We start from the raw sequence: 23,461 nt of genomic DNA on the forward strand, positions 1-23,461 counted from the left end.
GGGTCGGAGCAGCACAGAGATTCTCCCCCTCCCCCCTCTGTTACCTCTCTGCCCAGGGGGCATGGCCAGATCACAGCAGGGAACAGCTCAATGATAGGTATGGGGTCGGATGCCGACCGCAGCCTCCTATGCCCAGGGCTGCCGTATTTGCAGAATGTAAGTGTCGTGCAGCTACACTTACACTCCTGCAAAGTAAAATGGCGGCGCCTAGTGGCTGCAAAAATAATTAATAATAAAAAAGATATTAAAGTTAAAAAAAATAATTTTGTATTAGAAATAATTGTTTATATAAACAATCATTTTTAATACAAAAACAAAATTGCGCCACCTTCCCTTTAATGATCAATTGTAAATACACAGTACTCTACTACATGATGATTGCAATGTATTAGGAAGATGAAACCTTTTATGGCAGTTCTTTTTTAATGTAGGGTCCAAATAAAAAAGGCATCTGTTAGTACTTAAAAGTGTTCTCTCGTCTTTTGATATAAATGAACTACATACTTGGCTCTGTGAATAAGAGCTGATCTGCAGTACTTGGCTATGGCCACTACATATGAAATGAAGCTGTGTGGTACAGTTTCATTCAATAGTTACATCTCACCCAATTGAGTTGTTAGCAGATAATCATGGGAGTATTGGACCCCCATAGATCTGATATTTGTATCCTATCCAAAAGTGAATCTCTTTATCCCCTCACCACAAATTATATTGCTGACATCTTGGTATTCCTGTGAAGCTCACATACAAGCTGAGCTTCATAGGTGACATTGATTTACAGGATACACAAAATGTTGTGGTATTGCAGCATGCAATATAAGTGATCAGATAATTGGAGGTTCCAGTCTCCTATGGAGACTAAAAAATAAAGTAGGAAACAAATTTAAAAAAATATAAAAATTAAAAACATTCCCCTATCAAAAATAAAAACAAAAACTAAACACATTTGGTATTGATGCATGTGTAAAAAGTATTTTCTAGCAAAATATACAATTAATTAACTTGTATGGCAAAAAAAAAAATAAACATCATTATTGAGGTTTTTCAGTCAGCACCACAAGCTATAAAACACAATAAAAAGCAACTGAATAATCTTATGCACACCAAAATAATGTAAATAAAAATATCAACTTTCCTCACAAAAACAAGCTTTCATATAGCTACCTTGAAAGAAAAATAAAAACAGTCTTGATCTTGGAAAACAACTACACAAACCCATTTTTTAAAATTTCTTACTGGATTTGGAGAACCTTGTTCCAAAGACATACTGATAGGAAATTTAGATTGTGAGCCCCATCAGGGACAGCGATCATAATGTGTGCAAAAAAAAAAACTGTAAAGAGCAGCGGAATATGTTATCGCTATATAAAAATAAAGATTATTATTATTATTATTATTATAAGTCAAATTTACCAAAAAATGAATGTATAAAAATAAAACCATGAAAAACAATTTAGGATTTGCATTTTTTTTTTACCATTTTATCTCGTATGGATTTTTTAAATTGTTTTTCAGTACATTATACAGTAAAATGAAATGTATTCTTGGAAAACCACACTTTATCCCCCCAAAAAAATCGATTCTTCATGTGGCTATGTTGAAAGAAAATTTAAACACTTCTGCTCTTGTTCTAAGAAGAAAAAATTAAAAGGAGATAAAATAAAAATGGCCAAGTCCTCACAAGTTTAATGATATTAGACAGTCCTAAAAGTGAAATCTGAAGTTTTTAATAACAAATAGCATTTATTTCCAGAAATCAACATAAGCTACTTCAAAATCATTATTGCTTTCCCAGGTTGTCTGCCCATAAACTGATATAATACTATCAATAATCACAGGTTTTTTCTGCTAGGCACAGTGGATGCAATCTTAGTATTTGTACATGCAGTGGAACAAAAAATCATTATATAGATTTATGTATTAGCTTGTGTAAACTTGTAAAAAGCCACTCGGTCAACTATAAGAAGTTGTTTTTCTAAAGAATGCAATATTTATACACTGGCTGACATAGACAGAAGAGGGCCCATGTGCAAAAACAATATGTGGATCTTGTGCATCCCAATAGTTCATTATACTATATAATTCCACCTGCTTTGGAGGTAGATGTTGCCCCCTTACCTCATGGGCCCCTGTGCTGGACCTGCAGCACCCCAGAGACCTGGTCATTGCAGTACTGATGCTCCGCCACTAAGGGGAGTGATGGTACGTCTGATGGCACTTAAGGAGTTCACCTGACCAGGTATCACAGTCACACACTACATTTCACACTTCAGCCACCAGGGGGAGCAAAGGGTTCTATGCATTAGGCCACTCCTCACACTTGGGTAAAACTGGGGGCTGGATAGGAAGTTAGTTAGAAGCTGACTGGGTTGGATCCCGGCAACATCCTGTGGCAGAGGGTGTTAAAGGGGAAGATTCAGGGGGGTCCCTGTCAGGGGTGGGATCCTGACAGTGACCTAGCGAACAGGACAGAATGTTAAGGAGCCACGCCTGCACTTGAATGCAGCGGCATCTTAAGAAAGGATACGAAGCGAAGTTTATTGTGGAGAAGTGAGAAACGAGATCGCAGCAAAAAGGAGAATAGAACCAGTAGGAGTCGTGCCTTAAGATCGTGGCAACATCCTACTGAGGCACGCAGCTGGTGGCCGGAACGCCGAGGAAGTATTGGGCTCCAAGCGTTACTTCAAACAGCGGCAGGGCAGTTGACTTCAGGTTGGCTGCCTCACCTAAATCACCTAAGCAGACATAGGAGGCAATTGTGGGAGAGGGGCGACGCTAGGGTCCCGGAAGAACTCCAGGCCTACCTGTCATACGGGTGCGTCCTAGCCATATCATCTGGGGGATGGAGAAGAACATCAGAACAGATACGAGATGTGAGAAAGAACATCAGAAACAGACACAACAGTTGTGAGGACTATCCCGTGGTGCTCAGCAGGGAAGGACTACAACACACAGGCGCTAGAAGGTAGGCACTGATATCCACCTGCAAAGGGAACTCTGGATGTGCCTTCGGACCGGACGGTCTCAGCCAGCCCTGTTAGCAGTACTCTGGATTGTGGACCCTGAAGCCTTCAGTAAAGAGGTAAAGAGACTGCAACCCTGTGTCCTCGTTATTCATCGCACCTTGCACCACGCACCACGCACCATCATCACACCTTTCATTGGACGCCCCTTAGCAGGGTCACGGACCGGGTCTAGCCACTGTGACAACCCCAGGACTGAGACTGAGAGGCCCGGTATCGAGTACCCCGCGGCCCTGCGACTGGGGGCGCTCCAACTCCACGTTGCCTCAATGATATGTCCTTCCCTTCCTTCATTTACCTTATATTTCTTTACAATTAAGAACTAATTCAAATGACAGTTTTCCCTTGTACGTTTGCTATCCGACTTATTCACGGAGAGAACTCTCACCTATGATAGTCTTTGGGGTAGTTCACATGTCCGATTTTTTCCTCATTCTGAGTGGTCTTCACAAGAGGAAGGAGACTTGTCCAATATTGATCTGAGTGTCAGATCAATGGTGCAATGAAAGTCTGCTAAATTCATGAAAAAATTAGATAGCACTTAGATGTCATTTGTGTTCTGTCCATTTTTACGGACTGCTTGATAGTAGATTGAGAAATCTCCATGAGTTTTTTTGTCAGAAAAAAATGATGAAACTGCGATAAAACTCTGTTGTAAAAACTGACAAACTGACGAAACTCTAATGCCATTCTGACCAGAAACACTGATAAAACTCAGAACGTTATTTGAGCACAAAAAAAATCACTGATGTCTGAAAGAGTCTTAAGACTCCAGTCACAGACCATGTGTAAGACCAGCCACAAGTATCCTGTCTGAAATCAACAGCCTCCTAGGTATAAATAATGCTGTCAAGTTTGTGTGATATGAACTGTGGCCAGTTTGTGCAGCAATTGTATGAATCCAATTGTTAAACGGTGAAACTTTTTAAGATAACTCCACCTAAACAAGAAAAATCAAGCAAATATCTTCAGTCACTCCAGTGATCTTTGCTTTGTTCATTACATATGAAAATAAAGAACCCCAACACAAAATCAGCAACCACAGTGCTAGAGTCCGTATTGTACAGTATATTATTTTCAAATTACAGCATTGTTCATACCATTTCAGAATTTTTTATTGCACTTTCATAGAGTACTTTAGTGAATATTCAATATGGTGTATGGTTAAAAGAGACCTCTTTTTTATAGCTTATGTGGGAAGAGCTTTTAAGCTGTTGGTATAATTAAAGCAAATAATAATGGCAGAAACAGTTCATACAGCCTTTTGCATGCAATTAAAGGGTTGAAAGGTTATTCCCATAACCATCTATATGGTGTATGGTTAAAAGAGACCTCTTTTTTATAGCTTATGTGGGAAGAGCTTTTAAGCTGTTGGTATAATTAAAGCAAATAATAATGGCAGAAACAGTTCATACGGCCTTCTGCATGCAATTAAAGGGTTATTCCCATCAGCCATTTATGGCTGATATGGAAAAATCAACACTTAAGCCCCAACTAAAGAACATGGAGCTCCATATACAGCCAATTATGGCTCAGCTGCACTTTTACAGTAACTCCCCTAAAAGTGAATCAAAGTTACAGAAACAACATAGCTTGTTGTGCTGTGCTGTAATTCCCAGTTATTTTTATGCGAGTAGTGTAGCAAAGGCCACTAGGCTTTTTCCAGTGTCCCACTACCTGTGGCTGTCATTCTAGAGCATCACTCCAGTGTTTTCTTTTACAGCAGCACTGGAGTGGTGCTACTAATGTAAAGTCCCAACACTTAAGGTACCTTCACATTAAGTGACGCTGCAGCGATAGCGACAACGATGCCGATCGCTGCAGCATCGCTGTTTGATCGCTGGAGAGCTGTCACACAGACCGCTCTCCAGCAACCAACGATGCCGAGGTCCCTGGGTAACTAGGGTAAACATCAGGTTACTAAGCGCAAGGCTGCGCTTAGTAACCCGATGTTTACCCAGGTTACCAGCGTAAAATGTAAAAAAACAAACAGCACATACTTACATTCGCGTCCCCCGGCGTCCGCTTCCGGCACTGACTGAGCGCCGGCCCTAACAGCAGAGCGGTGACGTCACCGCTGTGCTTTCACTTTCACTTTACGGCGCTCAGTCAGTGCAGGAAGCGGACGCCGGGGGACCCGAAGGTGAGTATGTACTGTTTGTTTTTTTTACATTTTACACTGGTAACCAGGGTAAACATCGGGTTACTAAGCGCGGCCCTGCGCTTAGTAACCCGATGTTTACCCTGGTTACCAGTGTAAAACATCGCTGGTATCGTTGCTTTTGGTGTCAAACACGATGATACACGCCGGTCTGACGACCAAATAAAGTTCTGAACTTTGTTCAATGACCAGCGATATCACAGCAGGATCCTGATTGCTGCTGCGTGTCTAACACAACGATATCGCTATCCAGGATGCTGCAACGTCACAGATCGCTAGCGATATCGTTTAGTGTGAAGGTACCTTTAGTCTCATGCTTACCAGACACCAATTTCTTGTGTTCCTGACACTTATCTAGTTGGCCTCCAGCAGTTTGTGACCTGATGGATAGCTCCAGTTTTGGTGAAGCTGTAGGTCACTTCTCAGTGTACATTTTTAGAGCCAGAATGAAGCTCTCATGGACTTGAATTGACAGCTTGTTCCTGCTACTTCTGACTACCAGGCAGTCAGAACTTTCAATGACAAGATGGAGTTGTGGACCGGCGGGGTACCGGGATGAGATGAAGAACATGGATGGTATACTTACCATAATACTAGGTAAAGGGACCTTATGCTACAAGCACCCTTCAGTGCTGCAATAAAAAAATCTAAGTAATTCTCATGTCTGCTGTTAATCCATAATAATGAAGTGCTATGATGATCCTCATCTCTCTTACATTTGGATGGTTTGGTAAGCAATGACCTGAGTAATGTGATCGCTCACCTCGCCAGCTAGAACACGCTAAGCTTAGCGTGAGAACACGGCTGCAGTGATGAGCGGTGACATAATTAAGGTTACCGTCGGTCACATGCAGCGGTTCTCACGGTAAACTCTGTGTGTACACAACTAAATGCACAAGCAAAACACTGATTATATCTATAACTGACATCTGTGTATTTATCTATCTATAATTCTCTCTATATATTTGCACATATAACTCCTAAACATCTGTCATTTGTATTCTTCATTCGATTCGAGTTCTTGCCACACTGATGGGGCAAATAATTGGCAGACGGACGACTGGGTTTTCCAGTACCGGAATCACCAGGACGTGTGAAGGGGCCTTAGGGTGTTAAGGCACCCTGTTTTTTGTGAAGACCCTATGCGGCTGCACAGGTGGTATATGAAGAAAATGTTGCCTTATTTTATAATGAAAGGTGACCATATGAAATAGACAGCCATATGGCTTATTTAAGGTGTAGTGAGTTATTTTGTTCCTCTGTTCTATTGAGTGATAGAACTTGCGCAGGACTTTATTCTACAGAAAAATTGCATAATTCTCAAATGGAGAGGAGAAGAAATAGCCAATGGGCAATGAGGAAAAAAATAAATGTTAAAACCCTATATCTTTATGGTAAAACCTGATAAAATGAAGGAAATAATAATTTGATATTGGTTATTGGGTGCTGTCCTTTCTATGCTTGACACTAGTTGCAATAGTGTCTTGGTTGCTAGTCCCTGCAATATCCAGTTTGCAATGTTACTGTACACAATTATAATAACATACTTTCATTTCAGGATCATAAAAATATAAGGCAAATAACAGTAATTGAAATGAAAGAAAAAAATATTAAGAACACTTTTAAGAAACTCAAATGCTTTGAAATAGTAATACAGCAGCATAGTATTGCACTGGTTCACTGACTAATGAGTATAGTTAAAGGTCTAGATCAGAAGTGGTTTTTATTGCTGAATTTTACCAACCTTGAATGACTTTGATAATTATGTCTACATTCAGATCCTTGAAAATCTTTATATTGTGCGCTCAGACGGTTACTATTACATCTTGTATTGCATATCAAAATCCGGACAGCGCATATTAATTCTTATTTTCTTTCCTCTATGTGAGAGATGGACTGTTTGTAGCTAATGGAAAGGAAAATGGAAACTGAGAAGTGAACTTCCTTGTGATCCGTCCCAAGCACTCTTGGCATCAAAGACAATTGAATTATCAGTTAAGTTTCTACTTTTAAACAGTTACATTAAAATTCTAACCTGCTTATGTTAAAAGTCAATTCTGCCACATGAGATCTCCATTTTATAATGGGCCAAGGTTTAAGTGTTTATCAACAAAGGTAAGATACCCCACTCTGTCCTAAAGTATACATTTTTAAAAAGCTGCAAGCCATTTGCCATATTCATATTACAACAATTGGAAAGTGGCAATTTCTTCATTAATAAAATATTTAAAAAATGTGTATGTGTCCATGCATCAACCTCCTACAGATATAGCCAAATTTAACATGAAGGAAATCTGCCAGCAGCTTTTTGCTGTGTAAGCTGAGATCACCATAATGTAGCCATTGAGAGCCTGATTACAGGGATGTATCATTTAATAGGCTGTGCTGTCAATACAATTAGTGTTTTATCAGGAGATTATCACTGCCTGTCTAAATGCCTTCAATAGACCAGTCAGGCCTATTTGTGTAACCCCACCACCACCACTGATTAACAGTTTGCTGATAATATAAAGTGTGCACAGGAAGCTGCCAGTTAGCAAGATGTGCAGGGTTATACACAGATCAAACGACTTAGCTCTGCTACATCTACATCAAGAAAACAGCATTCTATCAAAACTACAGCAAGTGGCCCAATAAATGGCACATCCCTGGAATCTGTCTCTGTCTCTACATCTTGCGGCTATCAGATTCCAAAGCAAAACCTGTGAGCAGATTCCCCTTAACACAGACAACACAGCACTGGGATATCACGATGCAAAAAAGTGTAATTTAATGTCTATCCTGCCATTTATCAATCACTTGTGTAATATTAAATAGAGATAATTGAATATGTTCGAAAAAAGATCATCGAATCCGAATGTGCCATATTCGTACCATATTCGCGCCGATTTTATGTTTGACGATCTTTTACGAACATATGCGCTCATCTGTATTCCCATTGACTCCAATGGTGTTCGGCTATGTTTGGCAAATATTGCAAATATGGCGATAGTAATCCGAACCGAATATTGAAATATCCGCTCATCTCTAATGTTTAATTATCTGAATCTTCTTAGTAGAGATACCCCCTGTGACAATTTTGTAAGATGCATATTATTTGTCAAGTTAAACTTGGCTACTTTGTATGCACTCGATAGTGTTGGCCTCAGTAATCCATAATCAGTTTACTCTTTCCTCCAGTGGGTTGACGCTTTTTGCGCTCTAAAAATAAGTTACAAAATGTATAAACATAATATGTTGGCACTAAAATTTACAGTTAAAGTCAGACTTTCTTATAAAGTGAACCACAGGTTGGACAAATCTTTTTTTAGTGTCATGAGGATATTAAATATTGACTGCTAAAATCAAGTCCATTCATATAAGTGTTACTGATCAAAGACTCACTTTTACTTTAAATGAAAGTATTGGAAGCTTAGTGAAATGTTTATGTGACGTTACATAGATCTGTAGTAGAATATTATTACATGAAAAATATTTAATAATTTTCTTTCTAATTATGACTTGGTATGTTAAACTTTTTACCCTGACAACAATTAAAATAATTGAAGCTAAAATTGTCGATTTAGTTGTGCTAGTGAGAAAATTTCCTGTTAATAGCCCTTTGCTTTTAACTGTAAAATGAATTTTTCTTCAAGCTGAAGGTTTTTTTTCAAATGGACTTCAAATTAACCAAAGTATTCTTAGAAATGTTCACTTTGTTTAATTAGGAACGTAATGAGCCCATTTGCAAGAATACTACTCCTATAATAAAACTATTAGACCAAATAATAATCGGTTTATATTGCGGCAAATGGGGATGACAAGATCGAATGGAAAAGTTATTTGTATGCTGCATTAAAGTTAGCAGATGACTATGTGAAATTAAACAATACTGATTTTATATGATTTCCCACCGATCTATATGAAAAATGAGTAATATGTCTATTAAAATTGTTAAATGGAATGTGAGTTATAAATTGATGGGAAATGTAAAATAGCTCAAATAGCACAAGTGGATTCATTTTGTACAATTATATAAAATGAGTGTATACAAGGCCATGTCAGTAAATTTATATCTGCATATTCTACTTAAAATCCAATCAAAACTTGAACATTTAAATTTAAATACAATTAACCACAAACTTCACTTCTACGAAAGTTCTTCAAAAAGGATCTAAGATTTGTACTAATGTACTAAATGCCTACTTTAGCTTCACAGTGTTTGCCTCTGCAGCAACATTAATAATAACAGTAATTGCATTTACATAACACCAACATATTCTGCAGCACTTCACAATTGAGGTGACCATGTACAGACAATAAAGACATCACAAAGTAATCCATGGTTCAAGAGTTACAGAAGTAGTGAGGACCCTGCTCGCAAGCTTATATAAATCAATTGGGGTGAACACAACAGGTAGAATGTGCTTGTCATGTATGGACCATCTATCATTATAGTTAATATGGGTTATAATATAAAGCTGCATGAGCCATTTATATGCCAGTATCTGTATAAGTACAGCTTCCAAGTGCTTTTGAATGCATGGCAGATGTGGAAACACAGAAATAAGAGGGACCAGATCATTAAGAAACAAAATTAGAAGAGGAAAAGTAAGAAAGCTAGATCAGTGAAGTGAGGATGGAGATAAGCCTGTCTAAACAGATGTATTTTTAAAGCATGCCTAAAAATGTGGGGGCATGGTGTTAATTGGATCATCTGGTGTCAAGTAATCTTGAAATATGGCACAGCATGAGAGATGTCTTTGAGATGAAAGTGGGAGATTCAAATTATGTTAGTCTTAGATTAGTTGCAGTAAGGGTATGTGCACACGTCAGGATTTCTTGCAGAAATTTCCTGAAGAAAACCGGAAATTTTCTGCAAGAAATCCGCATTTTTTTTTTGCATTTTTTTCCCGTTTTTTTCGCGTCTTTTTTAGCATTTTGCAAGTGTAATTAGCTTGCAGAATGCTAAAGTTTTCCAAGCGATCTGTAGCATCGCTTGGAAAACTGACTGACAGGTTGGTCACACTTGTCAAACATAGTGTTTGACAAGTGTGACCAACTTTTTACTATAGATGCTGCTTATGCAGCATCTATAGTAAAAGATAGAATGTTTAAAAATAATAAAAAAAATAAAAAATGGTTATATTCACCCTCTGCAGACGGCCGATATCCTCAGCGGCGTCCATTCCTAGATGGTGTGGTTCAGGACCTTCGATGACATCGCGGTCACGTGAGCGGTCACATGACCGGTCTCGCGACCAATCACAAGACAGCGACGTCATCGCAGGTCCTGAACCACATCATCTATAGGAACCGAAGCGGCAGCATGCAGCGGTGAGAGGCGGGAACACTCCGGGGGCCATCGAAGGTGAGTATATCACTATTTTTTATTTTAATTCTTTTTTTTGACCAATTATATGGTGCCCAGTCCGTGGAGGAGAGTCTCCTCTCCTCCACCCTGGGTACCAACCGCATATAATCTGCTTACTTCCTGCATGGTGTGCACAGCCCCGTGCGGGAAGTAAGCAGATCAATGCACTCCTAGGTGTGCGGAATCCCCGCAATTCCGCATTTTTAATGAACATGTTGCTTTTTTTTCCGCAATGCGATTTTTTCGCGGAAAAAAATGCAACATTTGCACAAAAAATGCGGAATACACTGTAAATAATAGAAGGCATATGTTAGCGGTTTTTTTCGCATTTTTATCATGTTTTTATAGCGAAAAAACGCGAAAAAAACGCAAAAAATACTGAACGTGTGCACATGGCCTAAAGAGAGAGCACATATAGGGAGATAGAGAAAAAGGAGGAGATGTATGGTGGACGGTACAGAACTGTGGAGAGCTTTGTGGGTGACAGTGATGTTTATTTTACACTCTGTAGTGGATGGGTAACCAGTGCAATGACTGGCACAAGGTGGAATTATCGGTGTAGCGGCTGGACAGAAATACAATCCCATCTACCTCATTCAGGATGGATAGAGAAGAAAGTTTGGATAGAGATATAATATTAAGCTTAAAAAGAAAGGTTATGCCTTAAAAATGAAAAAAAGCTACAGAAGATGTATCCAATACCACTGACCCTGGAAGACTGACAGATCGGCAACTGCATAGTATCATGAGGCAAAACCACAATATTTTTTAAACAGCACATGGTTTTAAAGCAAATATTAAATAAAATCATGGCAGCAAAAACAGCAGAAAAAAAGTGTTACATAGATACACAAATAGACACATTTCAGGGAATGACTCTGATTAAGATATGAGAATGAGATAGATATGTTTAGACAAGTTATGTTCCAGGCAAGATGTAAATAACAATATACATTCTGTGTGTTCAATTGTGTACCTTGTGTACGTATCTATATATAATATATTTTCAACCAAGTCAGTATCTTACTGAAACTGAGTAAACTACTGAATTAACATTTTCTTTGAAAATCTTCCCAAAATTATCAATATAGAATACATACACCATGTTCCAAATTATTATGCAAATTGGATTTAAGTGTCATAAAGATTTAATTGTTTCATTTTTCAAATAAACTCGTGGATGGTATTGTGTCTCAGGGCTCAATGAAGCACTAAAATCAATCTTAAACACATGTGATAATTAGTTTTCCAGGTGATTCTAATTAAAGAAAAACTACTTAAAAATTATGTTCCACATTATTAAGCAGCCCACAGATTTCAAGCAATATGGGAAATAAAAAGGATCTCTCTGCTGCTGAAAAGCATTAAATAGAACAATGCCTTGGACAAGGTATGAAAACATTAGATATTTCACAAAAACTTAAGAGTGATCATCATACTGTGAAGAGATTTGTGACTGAAACAGAGCACAGACAGAGTTCATGCAGATAAAGGTATAATGAGGAAGATTTCTGCCAGACAAATTCATTGGATTAAGAGAGCAGCTGCCAAAATACCATAACCAAGCAGCAGTTATTTGAAGCTGCTGGTGCCTCTGGAGTCCCTCAAACTTCAAGGTGTAGGATCCTTTAAAGGCTTGCTGTGGTGCAGAAACCTACTATTCGGGCACCCCTAAACAGTGTTCACAAGCAGAAATGGTTGCAGTGGGCCCAGACATACATGAAAACTAATTTTCAAACAGTCTTGTTTACAGATGAGTGTCGAGCAACCCTGGATGGTCCAGATGGATGGAGTAGTGCATGGTTGGTGGAATGCCACCATGTCCCAACAAGGCTGGGAGAGAAGAGAGATTCACACCATCCAAAGCGCTGTCCTGTCAGATAAAAAGGAATCAAATGTGTAGTACAGTTTCAATAAGTCCCTGTGTCATCCCCCTAGTCAGATGTTTTTTTTTATTTTTATTGCCTTTAAAGTAAGGCTTAGGGTTAGGCTTAGGGATTTTTTCAAAAGTAAAAAAAAAATGATGCCAGTATGACAACAAATTCAACATGATGAACTAATTATCAAAACTCTGGGCACTTATCAAACTCTGCGTAGTACCTATGGGTTCAAAATGCTGACTATGCCCTGGATAAAATCCTTGATGGGTATAGTTTCGAAAATGGGTCCACTTGTGGGGTTTTTCTGCTGTTTAGGCACCTTTAAGGACCCTGCACATGCAACATGGTAGCCACAATCTCTTTCTGCCAAATTTGTGTTAAAAATTCAAATATAGCTCCCTCTGTTCTGAGACTTGCCATTTGTTAAAACAAAATTTTGCCTACATGTGGAGTACTGCTTCACTCATAAGAAAGTGGGTAACAAGCTGTTAAGTCAACTTTCTGGTGTTACTTCTTGCAAAATCTAAAGCAACATTTTAGAGGAAAAAATTATTTATTTATTTTCATTCCACTTTGCATTAATTCCTGGGTAGCGACTGAAGAGTAAAAATATTGCCTGACAAAAGTTTTAACCCCTTCATGACCGGAGCTTTTTTTGGGTTTGCATTTTCGTTTTTCTCTCCCCTTCTTTCCAGAGCCATAACTTTTTTATTTTTCTGTCAATATGGCCATGTGAGGGCTTACTTTTTTGGGAGTAGTTTCTCTTTTGAACAACACCATTGGTTTTAGCATGTCATGTACTTGAAAATGGAAAAAAATTCCAAGTGCAGTGAAAGTGCAAAAATTATTTGGCTATTTTGCTAGGTTCATTGAATGCTAAAACTGACCTGCCATTATGATTCTCCAGGTCATTTTGAGTTCATAGACACCAAACATGTCTAGTTTTTTTTAATCTAAGTGGTGAAAAAAAATTCCAAAGTTTGCTTAAAAAAAAAATGCTCAATTTTCCATGACCTGTAGCATCTCCATTTTTTGTGATCTCGGGTGTTAGGTCTTGAGTTCCCACCACTGCACAGGGGGAATCTCGAGCCACCTCTGCTACGGTCTCCCATTCTCTCCTGCCGCAGTGGAGCCTGCTCAGCAGAGACGTCAGTCCCTGCGTCTGGCTCAGGCAGATACTGTGCGCTTGGTTACTGCTGCACTTCCAGGCTCAGCCATTGTGGCCAGTACTGGTCAGCAGCAAGCAGACGCTTCTGGGACTAAGTCCTGCTTTTCTCCTTCTGAGCATGCCCAAGGGAAGACCTCTCATTGGTGGTCGGGGGTCACATGCTCAGGTCCTGTTGCATCCACTAGGAATGTCCTGAAGAAGGTACAACTATACAAGGTTTGCATGGCTGCACGGCCATGCCCTAGTATCAATTGTATTTGGCTGTTGCCAGTGGATACTCTACCACTCAGTCATATGTGGAGAGTCTGTTTAGCTCTGGGGCTGTACACTCAGGCAGGCAGCTAGCGTCAGTGGGGGCAATTAGCCTTGGCTTAGCATCCGGTTCCTTCATGTGTGCGGTTAGCACAGAAGAATTCCAGAGCAAGCACAACCCTAGTTAGGGTATAGTTTTCTGTGTACAGCACGACTGTGAAGCAACAGAGCTCACTTACATTTCACATGAGGTGAGGTTAACCCACGTGTGAGCTCAGTGTCCATCTGCCATTACTTAGCAGCAGGTATCTCTACACGGTGGACCCCGGGCTGCGATCGCACCTCATATCTATCTCTCATTACTCCATGCGTTCCGCTAGCCCTAACATCAGGTTGGGTGAGGGCTTATTTTTTACTCACCAAGCTGACATTTTTAATGATATCACTTTTGTGCAGATACGTTATTTTGATTGCCCATTATTGCAATACAACGGCGAGCAAAAAAAGTAGTTCTGGCATTTCGATTTTGTTTCTCACTATGCCATTTAGTGATCAGGTTAATCCTTTTTATTGATAGAACAGGCAATTCTGAATTTGGCGATACTAAATATGTGGCTGTTTGTTTTTTTATTGTTTTATTTTGAATGCGGCAAATGGGGATGATTTAAACTTTTGTTTTATTTTTTAATATTTTTAAAAAACATTTTTCTTTAACTTTTGGCATGCTTCATAACCTCCATGAAAGGCTAGAAGCTGCCATAGCTCAATTGGCTCTGCTACATAGAGGGGATGCTCAAATCACCTCTATGTAGCAGAATTACTGCATTGCTATGAGCGACGTCCACAGGGTGGCGCTCATAGCAATCCGGCATCAACAACCATAGAGGTCTCAAGGAGACCTCTGGTTGTTATGCCGACAAACCGATGACCCTCGATCCCGTGACATGCTATCCTGTCCGATGTCAGTAAGGGTTTAAAGTATATGAGGGGTGTGGTTTTTAAAATGGTATCACTTTTGGTGAGTTTCCAAAATTTAGGCACCACAAAGTACATTTCAATCTGAATAAGTCTCAAAAAAAGTTTTGTAAATTTATTGAAAAAATTAGAAATTGTTGGTAAACTTTCAACCTCTCTAACATCTTAACAAAATAAAATGACATTTGAACAATTATGAAAATGTAAAGCAGACATATGGGAAAAATTGTGTCTTAATTATTCTGTACAGCATGACTAATTGGCTTAAGTACACTGTGTTCCAAATTATTATGCAAATAATATTTCATCATATTTTCTCTAAATTACCTATCTGAATTGCAGTCATTGTTATTTTCCAGTCATCTACTATTCTAGTATAATTGCTATGTTTTGGAACAAACTGCCTATGAAAACAGTATCTTTTTAAAAAAAATAAACACACAAAATGCATGTTCCAAATTATTATGCACAGCAGAGTTTTCAACCTTTTTTTATTTTGAACAAAAAAATGGTCAATTGTGAAGTTATAAGCATTATCAGCTTATTACAAAATGAAATCAAACAGTTTACAAGTGAAAACTTTATTCTAGGTGATGTTACATTTGCACATAGAACCCCTTGTTCGAAAGAAGCTTCTGAACCCTCTCGTCCATTGAATTTGTCAGTTTTTGGATGGTTTCCGCTTCAATTGTTTTGCATGTGGACAGAATACCCTCCCAGAGCTGTTGCTGAGATGTGAACTGCCTCCCGCCATCATAGACACTCCTTTTGATGATGCTACAGAGGTTCTCAAAGGGGTTGAGGTCAGGGGAAGATGGTGGCCACACCATAAGTTTGTCCTCTTTTGTGCCCATAGCAACCAGAGATGTAGATGTGTTTTTTGCAGCATGAGACGGCGCATTATCATGCATGAAAATGATCTTGCTGCGGAAAGCACGGTTCTTCCTCTTGAACCATGGCAGGAAGTATTGTTTTAGAAACTCCACATAGATTATGGAGTTCATCTTTACCCTTTCATGGATCATGAAGGGGCCGACAATCTCTCTCCCCATAATTCCAGCCCAAAACATTACTCCACCTCCTCCTTGTTGGCACCTTAGCCGTGTTTTCATGGGGTGTCCATCAACCAGCCATCCTCCACTCCATCCATTTGGACCATCGAGCATTGCACGGCACTCATCGGTGAACAACACAGTTTGGAAGTCAGTATCGTTTGGCCCACTGGAGCCGTTTCTGCTTGTGTGCAGTGGATAGAGGTGGTCGACAGGATGGCTTACGCACAGCTGCAAACCTCTGAAGGACCCTGCATCTTGTTGTTCTGGGGACGTTGGAGGCACCAGCAGCTTCAAAAACTTGTCTGCTACTATGACAAGGCATTTTTGCAGCTGCTCTTTTAACCTTACGCAATTGCCTGTTGGAAAGAGTCCTCAATTTTTCCTTATCAGCATGCACACGTGTATGCTGGGAATCAGCTACATACTTCTTGATTGTGCGATGATCACGATGAAGTGTCTTGGCAATGTTGATTGTAGTCATGCCTTGACCTAAATACTCCACAATTTGTTGCTTCTCAGCAGCCGACACATCCTTTTTCTTTCCCATTTTGGCAAAAAATGTAGGCTGCTAAATAATGTGGAACAGCCTTCTTAAGTAGTCTTGCCTTTATTTGGACACACCTGCCAAACTAATTTGCACAGGTATCTGCAATTTCTTTCAGTGATATAAAGAGCCCTGACACACATCACCATCAATGAGTTTAAATGACAAACAAAAAAATTCTAACCTTATCACTCCTAAACTCTTTGTGCATAATAATTTGGAACACAGTGTATATAGATATTAAAAGTTTAAAAATCACAATTTTTTCAATATTTTTGCCAAAATTGCGATATTTTCACAAATAAGTGCAAGTCATATTGAACAAATTTTACCACACACATGAAGTACAATATATCATGAAAAAAACTTTCTCAGAATCACTGGGATCTGTTAAACTGTCCCAGAGTAACAACTGCATAAAAGGACATTGGTCAGATTTCTAAAATTTAGCCTGGTTATTAAGGTCATAATTAGTTTGGTCACAACAGGGTTAAATATTCTCTTACAAATATTATTTTTATATATTTATATCACTCCATTTGACACACGCAAGAAGTTTAAAATATCTCATTTTATATCATATTGTAAAATAGTTTCATGATCTAAATGCTAAAAAGAATTTTATTTTTATATACACAATTGAGGGCTATTGAGTTCAATAAGCATAGATTTACAATGTTCAATCTTACACCATTTACACCCCAAACAGAAATATAAAAAGCACTGATCATGCAAATAGCTGCTTTAAAATGATAATTCTATGGAAGGATATATTGTATTTCTTACAAATCAAAGACAATGTAGCTCAAAAGAAAAGTCCTGTATATGTCACAGGGATTTAATCTTGACTGCAGGGGAATGCAAATACATAAGAGAAAGTATATTCAAAGATATAAACATTGGATTTACAATATGACCACAGTTTAATATCTATAAAGAAAATAATTACTGTTGTCAATTACAAAAGGCTTAGAGAACCTGGAAATTAATGATAGACTTAATGATAGTCAGAGCTTATTTTTATTTTCATTATTCATCATCACCCATATACTTATTTATTAAGTTATTGAATTTGCACATATTGCATAAGCACTACATATTATTGTAATTTTCATACAAGAAGATTCACTTTTTTCCCAAAAAAGTTTTGGAGAAAATGTGGGTGCATATTATAGTCCGAATGTACTTACCAGAAGTATGGTGGCAGCAGGAGTCGGGTGATTCTGCAGACTCTGGACTGGAAAAGGATGTGTTTGGTGGTCCAATGCTTCATGGCGATGATCTGACTTCCATCCGTGGCTGGTGCAGCAGGTTTGGTGGTGCTTGGTGGTGCGGTGGCTCTGCCAACATTTTGGGAAAGCAAGAAGCCCCCGCACTTCCATTGCTGTGATGTGGTGGCCTCTGGGAAATTGGCAGCGGGAGGTGGCGCATGTGCAGATTCGGATCTCGGCAACGGTGTCGAAATCTCAATCTGCACATGTACTGCCTCCGGCGACTATTTTTCCAGAGGCCACTGAATAGCAGCAATGGATGTGCGGGGACTCCGGGCTTTCACAAAATGTTGGTGGTGCCTCCACAACACTGTGTTTTGATGAATCTGCTGCACTAGCCCAAGATGGGAGTGAGATCATTGCCGGACCACGGAACACCTCCTGCAATCCCAATCCATCAGCACTGCCAATCCCCCTCTTTCCTGGGAAGCTGATTTTGGACTGTAAGATGGACCCCATTTGACACATTAATTTTTCCCCCTATTTTCCTTCTGAAAATTTGGGGTTCATCTTATGGTCTGGTGCGTCTTATAGTCCAAAAAATACAGTAAGTAATACAAAATTGCATATATACAGTATAAGCAGACCAGATTTAACAGTATGGCATTCAAGAGAAAGGTACAAGAAAACTGTAAGTTTACTCTTACCCTGTGCTAAATCTATAGTAAGTTTACATATAAGCACTCTCACAAAGAATCCATGACAAAGGGATGTATAGTATAGCTCAAAAGTCAAATAAAAAGAATACTGGAATCTAGATACTTACATTTCTCTTGTAATTTCATCCCACATCTCTTTTAAAATTATTTTTTCTTTTATTTAGTTTGCTTGTTTTTTTAAATCTGCTATTCATATCCAAGGATTTGGGCCTTTAAATTTAGTGCTCATTTCTATAGCTTTTTACAAGTGGGCATCACTCATAACATTATCTAGAGGCATATCTTTAGACTCCTCTGCATGAATACCTTGAGCAATGCCTAATTGGTTAAAATTATAAAAATGGGAACAAACTATAAAACCCAATGTCTCTGGAACCATATTGCAGATTAATAAAAAAATACACAAATAATAATACTCAAGGCAGCATCTCCAAAAAAATAAGAGCACAAATTGTTTACTTTTGACTTGGTCGCAACTTGATTTATTTGTATGAGTTCAGTGCATGTTGAAAGAAATATAACATTTAAGTGGTTGCTTTTAAAGGAAAATCAAGTAGTTTAGAAGCCTTGTAAATAGTGTTGAGCGATACCTTCCGATACTTGAAAGTATCGGTATCGGATAGTATCGGCCGATACCCAAAAAATATCGGATATCACCGATACCGATACCCGATACCAATAGAAGTCAATGGGACACAAGTATTGGAAGCTATCCTGGATGGTTCCCAGGGTCTGAAGGAGAGGAAACTCTCCTTCAGGCCCTGGGATCCATATTCATGTAAAAAATAAAGAATTAAAATAAAAAATATGGATATACTCACCCCACCGGAGGCCCCTGGACCTTACCGATGTAACCGGCAGCCTCTGTTCCTAAGAATGAGGAGTTTAGGACCTTCGATGATGTCGCGGCTTGTGATTGGTCGTGTGACCGCTCATGTGACCACTCACACGACCAATCACAAGCCGCGACGTCATCGCAGGTCCTAAACTCCTCATTCTTAGGAACAGAGGCTGCCGGTTACATCGGTAAGGTTCAGGGTCCGCCGGAGGGGTGAGTATATCCATATTTTTTTTTATTTTAATTCTTTATTTTTTACATGAACATGGATCCCAGGGCCTAAAGGAGAGTCTCCTCTCCTCCAGACCCTAGGAACCATACACTGGGAACTTCCAATTCCGATTTCCAATATCACAAAAATATCAGAACTCGGTATCGGAATTCCGATACCGCAAGTATCGGCCGATACCCGATACTTGCGGTATCGGAATGCTCAACTCTACTTGTAAAGATTCTACTAAATCATATTATGACTTGTTAAGAATTGTTAAGCATTAACTATTGTTGATATATACTGCGTGATTACAACCAGCTGTCTAATTATATTTGTCTGTGTAGGGCATGCTTGTATATTACTTACCTTGCCAACATACAGAGGTTCTGTCCCAGTGTATTCCTCAAGAACAAAGAACTGGTTCCACACCCAACTCCGCTTTGTCCTTGATTTTCCAGATTGAATATAAGGCTTGGATGTAGACATTGAGAGTTCAGCTTGGCTTATTCCAGACAGACAGAAGAAAATAGCTATAAGTTGAAGATAATGACACATTTCATGTTTGCCCATCTTCATTTTTTTATTTTTAATTAAAAATATTACAATAAAAAGAAATTGTTCCCAAATGTATGCTTAGAAAATCCCGCCTTGGTGCAGACAGTCTTAAGTTGTTTTTAAGGGTTGAAGATTACTTGAAGTAAATATCCGCAGAACAATGCTTAAGTACCTATGGGAAAAAAAGAAAGAAAAGTTAGTTTGGTTTGGTCAAAAGAAAAAAGTTCTCCTGTTAACTCTGCGCTATCAAATTCTGTTTGCACCTCTGCTTGAATTCGTAACACAGAAATCTTATCCAATTCAATCCAATCCAATCCAATTATTGTGTACATTACACATTTAATTAATTATAAATTACAAAATGAACATGTTGGCTGGTTAATGAATTAGAAGATCACCATGTCAAAAGGGACATTTAAACCCTACACCATTGTGCAATTTTTTGGCACTTTCATTTTTTAATTTCCTTCTTCCCAGAGCTGTACATTTTTAACTTTTTCATTGACAGCCATATTTGCTTTTATTATTATTATTACTAGTAGTAGTAGTAGTAGTAGTAGTAGTATTTTACCATCCTCTATACCAGGGGTGTCAAACTGCATTCCTCGAGGGCCACAAACAGGTCATGTTTTCAGGATTTCCTTGTATTGCACAGGTGATAATTTAATCACCTGCACAGAATGATTCCAGCACCTTGTGGAATGCTAAGGAAATCCTGAAAACATGACCTGTTTGCGGCCCTCGAGGAATGCAGTTTTACACCCCTGCTCTATACTATATAACTATACAATGTACTGAATAATTTGTGTGGCAAAAAATGACCTGGCAATATGATCCTTCAGTTTAGTAAATTTACAGTGGTGCTAAAATGTCATAGGCTTTTGATATTTAAATTTAAGTTATTAAACAAGTTTCCGAACCTTGTAAAAAAATGTGGTTTGTGTCACCATTTTGTGAGACTTGTAACTTTCAGCTTTTCCATTAATGAAGAGTTGTATTTTTTAGCCTAAAGAGTGTTTTGCCCTTCAATAATTTTTTGCCTTGAGAGCATTGCATTTTATTGTTACAATATAATGAGTATACAACATTTCAATCATTTTTTTATTGCTATTTTTTGCGAGGAGATGTGTTGATTAAAACATGGCAATGCTGCCTTCAGAGAACTGAAAAATAGAAAAACATTTCTGGTATATAGTTGCTTTTTATTACTAAATAACTTAGAAAACTGTTAACAGTTTAAACTTTTTAGTCCAAAGATAAGTTTTTTGAAAAAGAAGGGTTGAATTTGCTGTTAAAATATACTCTTGTAGAATTGTTTTCTGCAATATTTAAAGTTAACTTTTGCATGAGAATTGCAAACATTCAAATGATAGCTGTGGAGGTTTGGTAATGCATAACAAATTATGGTGGATGATGTGAGGCATTAAATTGCTGGGTAATATTGGTTAATGATTGTAGGATCATAGAACCATAAAAGTTAATGGAATTTCTTGTTGAGACCAACTTCTTTTATTAGTGCCCTCACAGGGTCTTTCTTTTCACTGACATTCTGGTACTTCTATTGCACAAAATATGTAAATCCAGTTGACTCATTGCCAACAAGAAGTAATTTTAATTAATGAGTGTAGGTTTTTCTTTCTATAAACAAAAATAAAGTAAGATCCAAATGTCCTAGCAGTGAAGGAAGTATGATTACAAAAAGTTCACTAGAAGTGAAAAATTTGCAAATAAATTTTGAAATTTGTCTTTTTTTGCAGTTTTCAATGATAGAATAATTTGAACTTTTGGCAATATTTATATTTTTCTTTTACTTGGTGATGACATTGTTGCTCTTATTATGCTGAACATGTGTTGTATTGAGTTTTCTGCATTCTCTTTTTTTACATATAATAGAATAATAGTAAGTTTATTGTAACAAAAAAGCACAGCAAATTGAATATACATTGATTAACCCTTTACCGACCTCCGCCATACTATTACTGCGGAGGTCGGATCCCCTGCTTTGATGTGGGCTCCGGCGCTGAGCCCACCTCAAGCCGGGACATGTCAGCTGTTTTGAACATCTGACATGTGCCCGCAATAGCGGCGGGTGAAATTGCAATTCACCCGCCACTATTAACTAGTTAAATGCCACTGTCAAACGCTGACAGCGGCATTTAACCGGCGCTTCCGGCTGCGCGGCCGGAAATGAGCGCATTGCCGACCCCCGTCACATGATTTGGGGTCAGCAAGGCATCAGGATAGTAACCAGAGAGGTCCTTGAGACCTCTATGGTTACTGATGCCGGCTTGCTGTGAGCGCCACCCTGTGGTCGGCACTCTAAGCAAGCCTGCAATTCACCTACATAGCAGCGATCTGATGATCGCTGCTATGTAGCTGAGCTGATCGAGCTGTGCCAGCTTCTAGCCTCCCATGGAGGCTATTGAAGCATGGCAAAAGTTAAAAAAAGTTTTAAAAAATATGAAAAAAGAAATTAATATAAAAGTTTAAATCACCCCCCTTTCACCCCATTCAAAATAAAACAATAAAAAAAATCAAACCTCCACATATTTGGTATCACCGTGCTCAGAATCGCCCGATCTATCAATAAAAAAGGACTAATCTGATCACTAAACAGCCTAGCGAGAAAAAAATTAGAAATGCCAGAATTATGTTTTTTTGGTCGCAGCGACATTGAATTAAAATGTAATAACGGGCCATCAAAAAAAGTATCTGCACCAAAATGGTATCATTAAAAAAATCAGCTTGTCACAATTTTTTTTAGCAAAGTTTGGAATTTTTTTTTACCACTTAGATAAAACGTAATCTAGACATAATTGGTGTCTGTGAACTCGTAATGACCTGGAGAATCATAATGGTAGGTTAGTTTTAGCATTTAGTTAACCTAGCAAAAAAGCCAAACAAAAAACAAGTGTGGGATTGCACTTTTTTTGCAATTTTACCGTACTTGGAATTTTTTTCCTGTTTTCTTGTACACGACATGCTAAAACCAATAATGTCATTAAAAAGTGTGACTTGTCCCGCAAAAAACAAGCCCTCACATGGCCATATTGACAGAAAAATAAAAAAGTTATGGCTCTGGGAAGGAGGGGAGCGAAAAACGAGAACGTAAAAACGGAAAAGGGCAAGGTCGTGAAGGGGTTAAATATAATTTAGCTGCTTCAATATTTCTACTTATAGTAAAATAGTGCTAAACTATTAATTAGCATCTTCAGTGTTCTAATCTTTACCATGAGTTCCAAATGATTTACAGTTCGTATTCTCTCAGCCAACTTCACAAAGTAACCACCAAAAATACTTTTTTCAATAATCTGGACAGAGTTTTCATGTAGTAATCATTGAACACTTGTCAGTCAATTCATCCCAATACATTTTTTTGGTTTAGGACTGCGCAAGCCTGGTAATTTTACATACTACTTCATCACTCTCCTTTTTTGTCTAGCAGCTATGGCACAATCTGAATGTAATTTTTCGAGCCTTTGTATAATTTAAACAAATTATGGCTTGGCAAAT

The 23,461-nt window shown here is 38.3% G+C and overlaps 1 protein-coding gene across 3 annotated transcripts in view; it reads right to left on the reverse strand.

Moving 5' to 3' along the window:
* LOC143782569 (cadherin-7) overlaps window positions 1–23,461 on the reverse strand; it is a 604,373-nt gene that overhangs the window by 472,018 nt on the left and 108,894 nt on the right. For all 3 annotated transcript variants that reach the window (XM_077270126.1, XM_077270127.1, XM_077270128.1), the window contains exon 2: window positions 19,760–20,120. In XM_077270126.1, coding sequence (XP_077126241.1) covers window positions 19,760–19,969 — 210 coding nt within the window. In that variant the 5' untranslated portion in view covers window positions 19,970–20,120. The remainder of the gene's footprint in view (window positions 1–19,759; window positions 20,121–23,461) is intronic.

The sequence above is a fragment of the Ranitomeya variabilis genome, chromosome 6, assembly GCF_051348905.1.
Source record: "Ranitomeya variabilis isolate aRanVar5 chromosome 6, aRanVar5.hap1, whole genome shotgun sequence".
NCBI lineage: Eukaryota > Metazoa > Chordata > Amphibia > Anura > Dendrobatidae > Ranitomeya > Ranitomeya variabilis.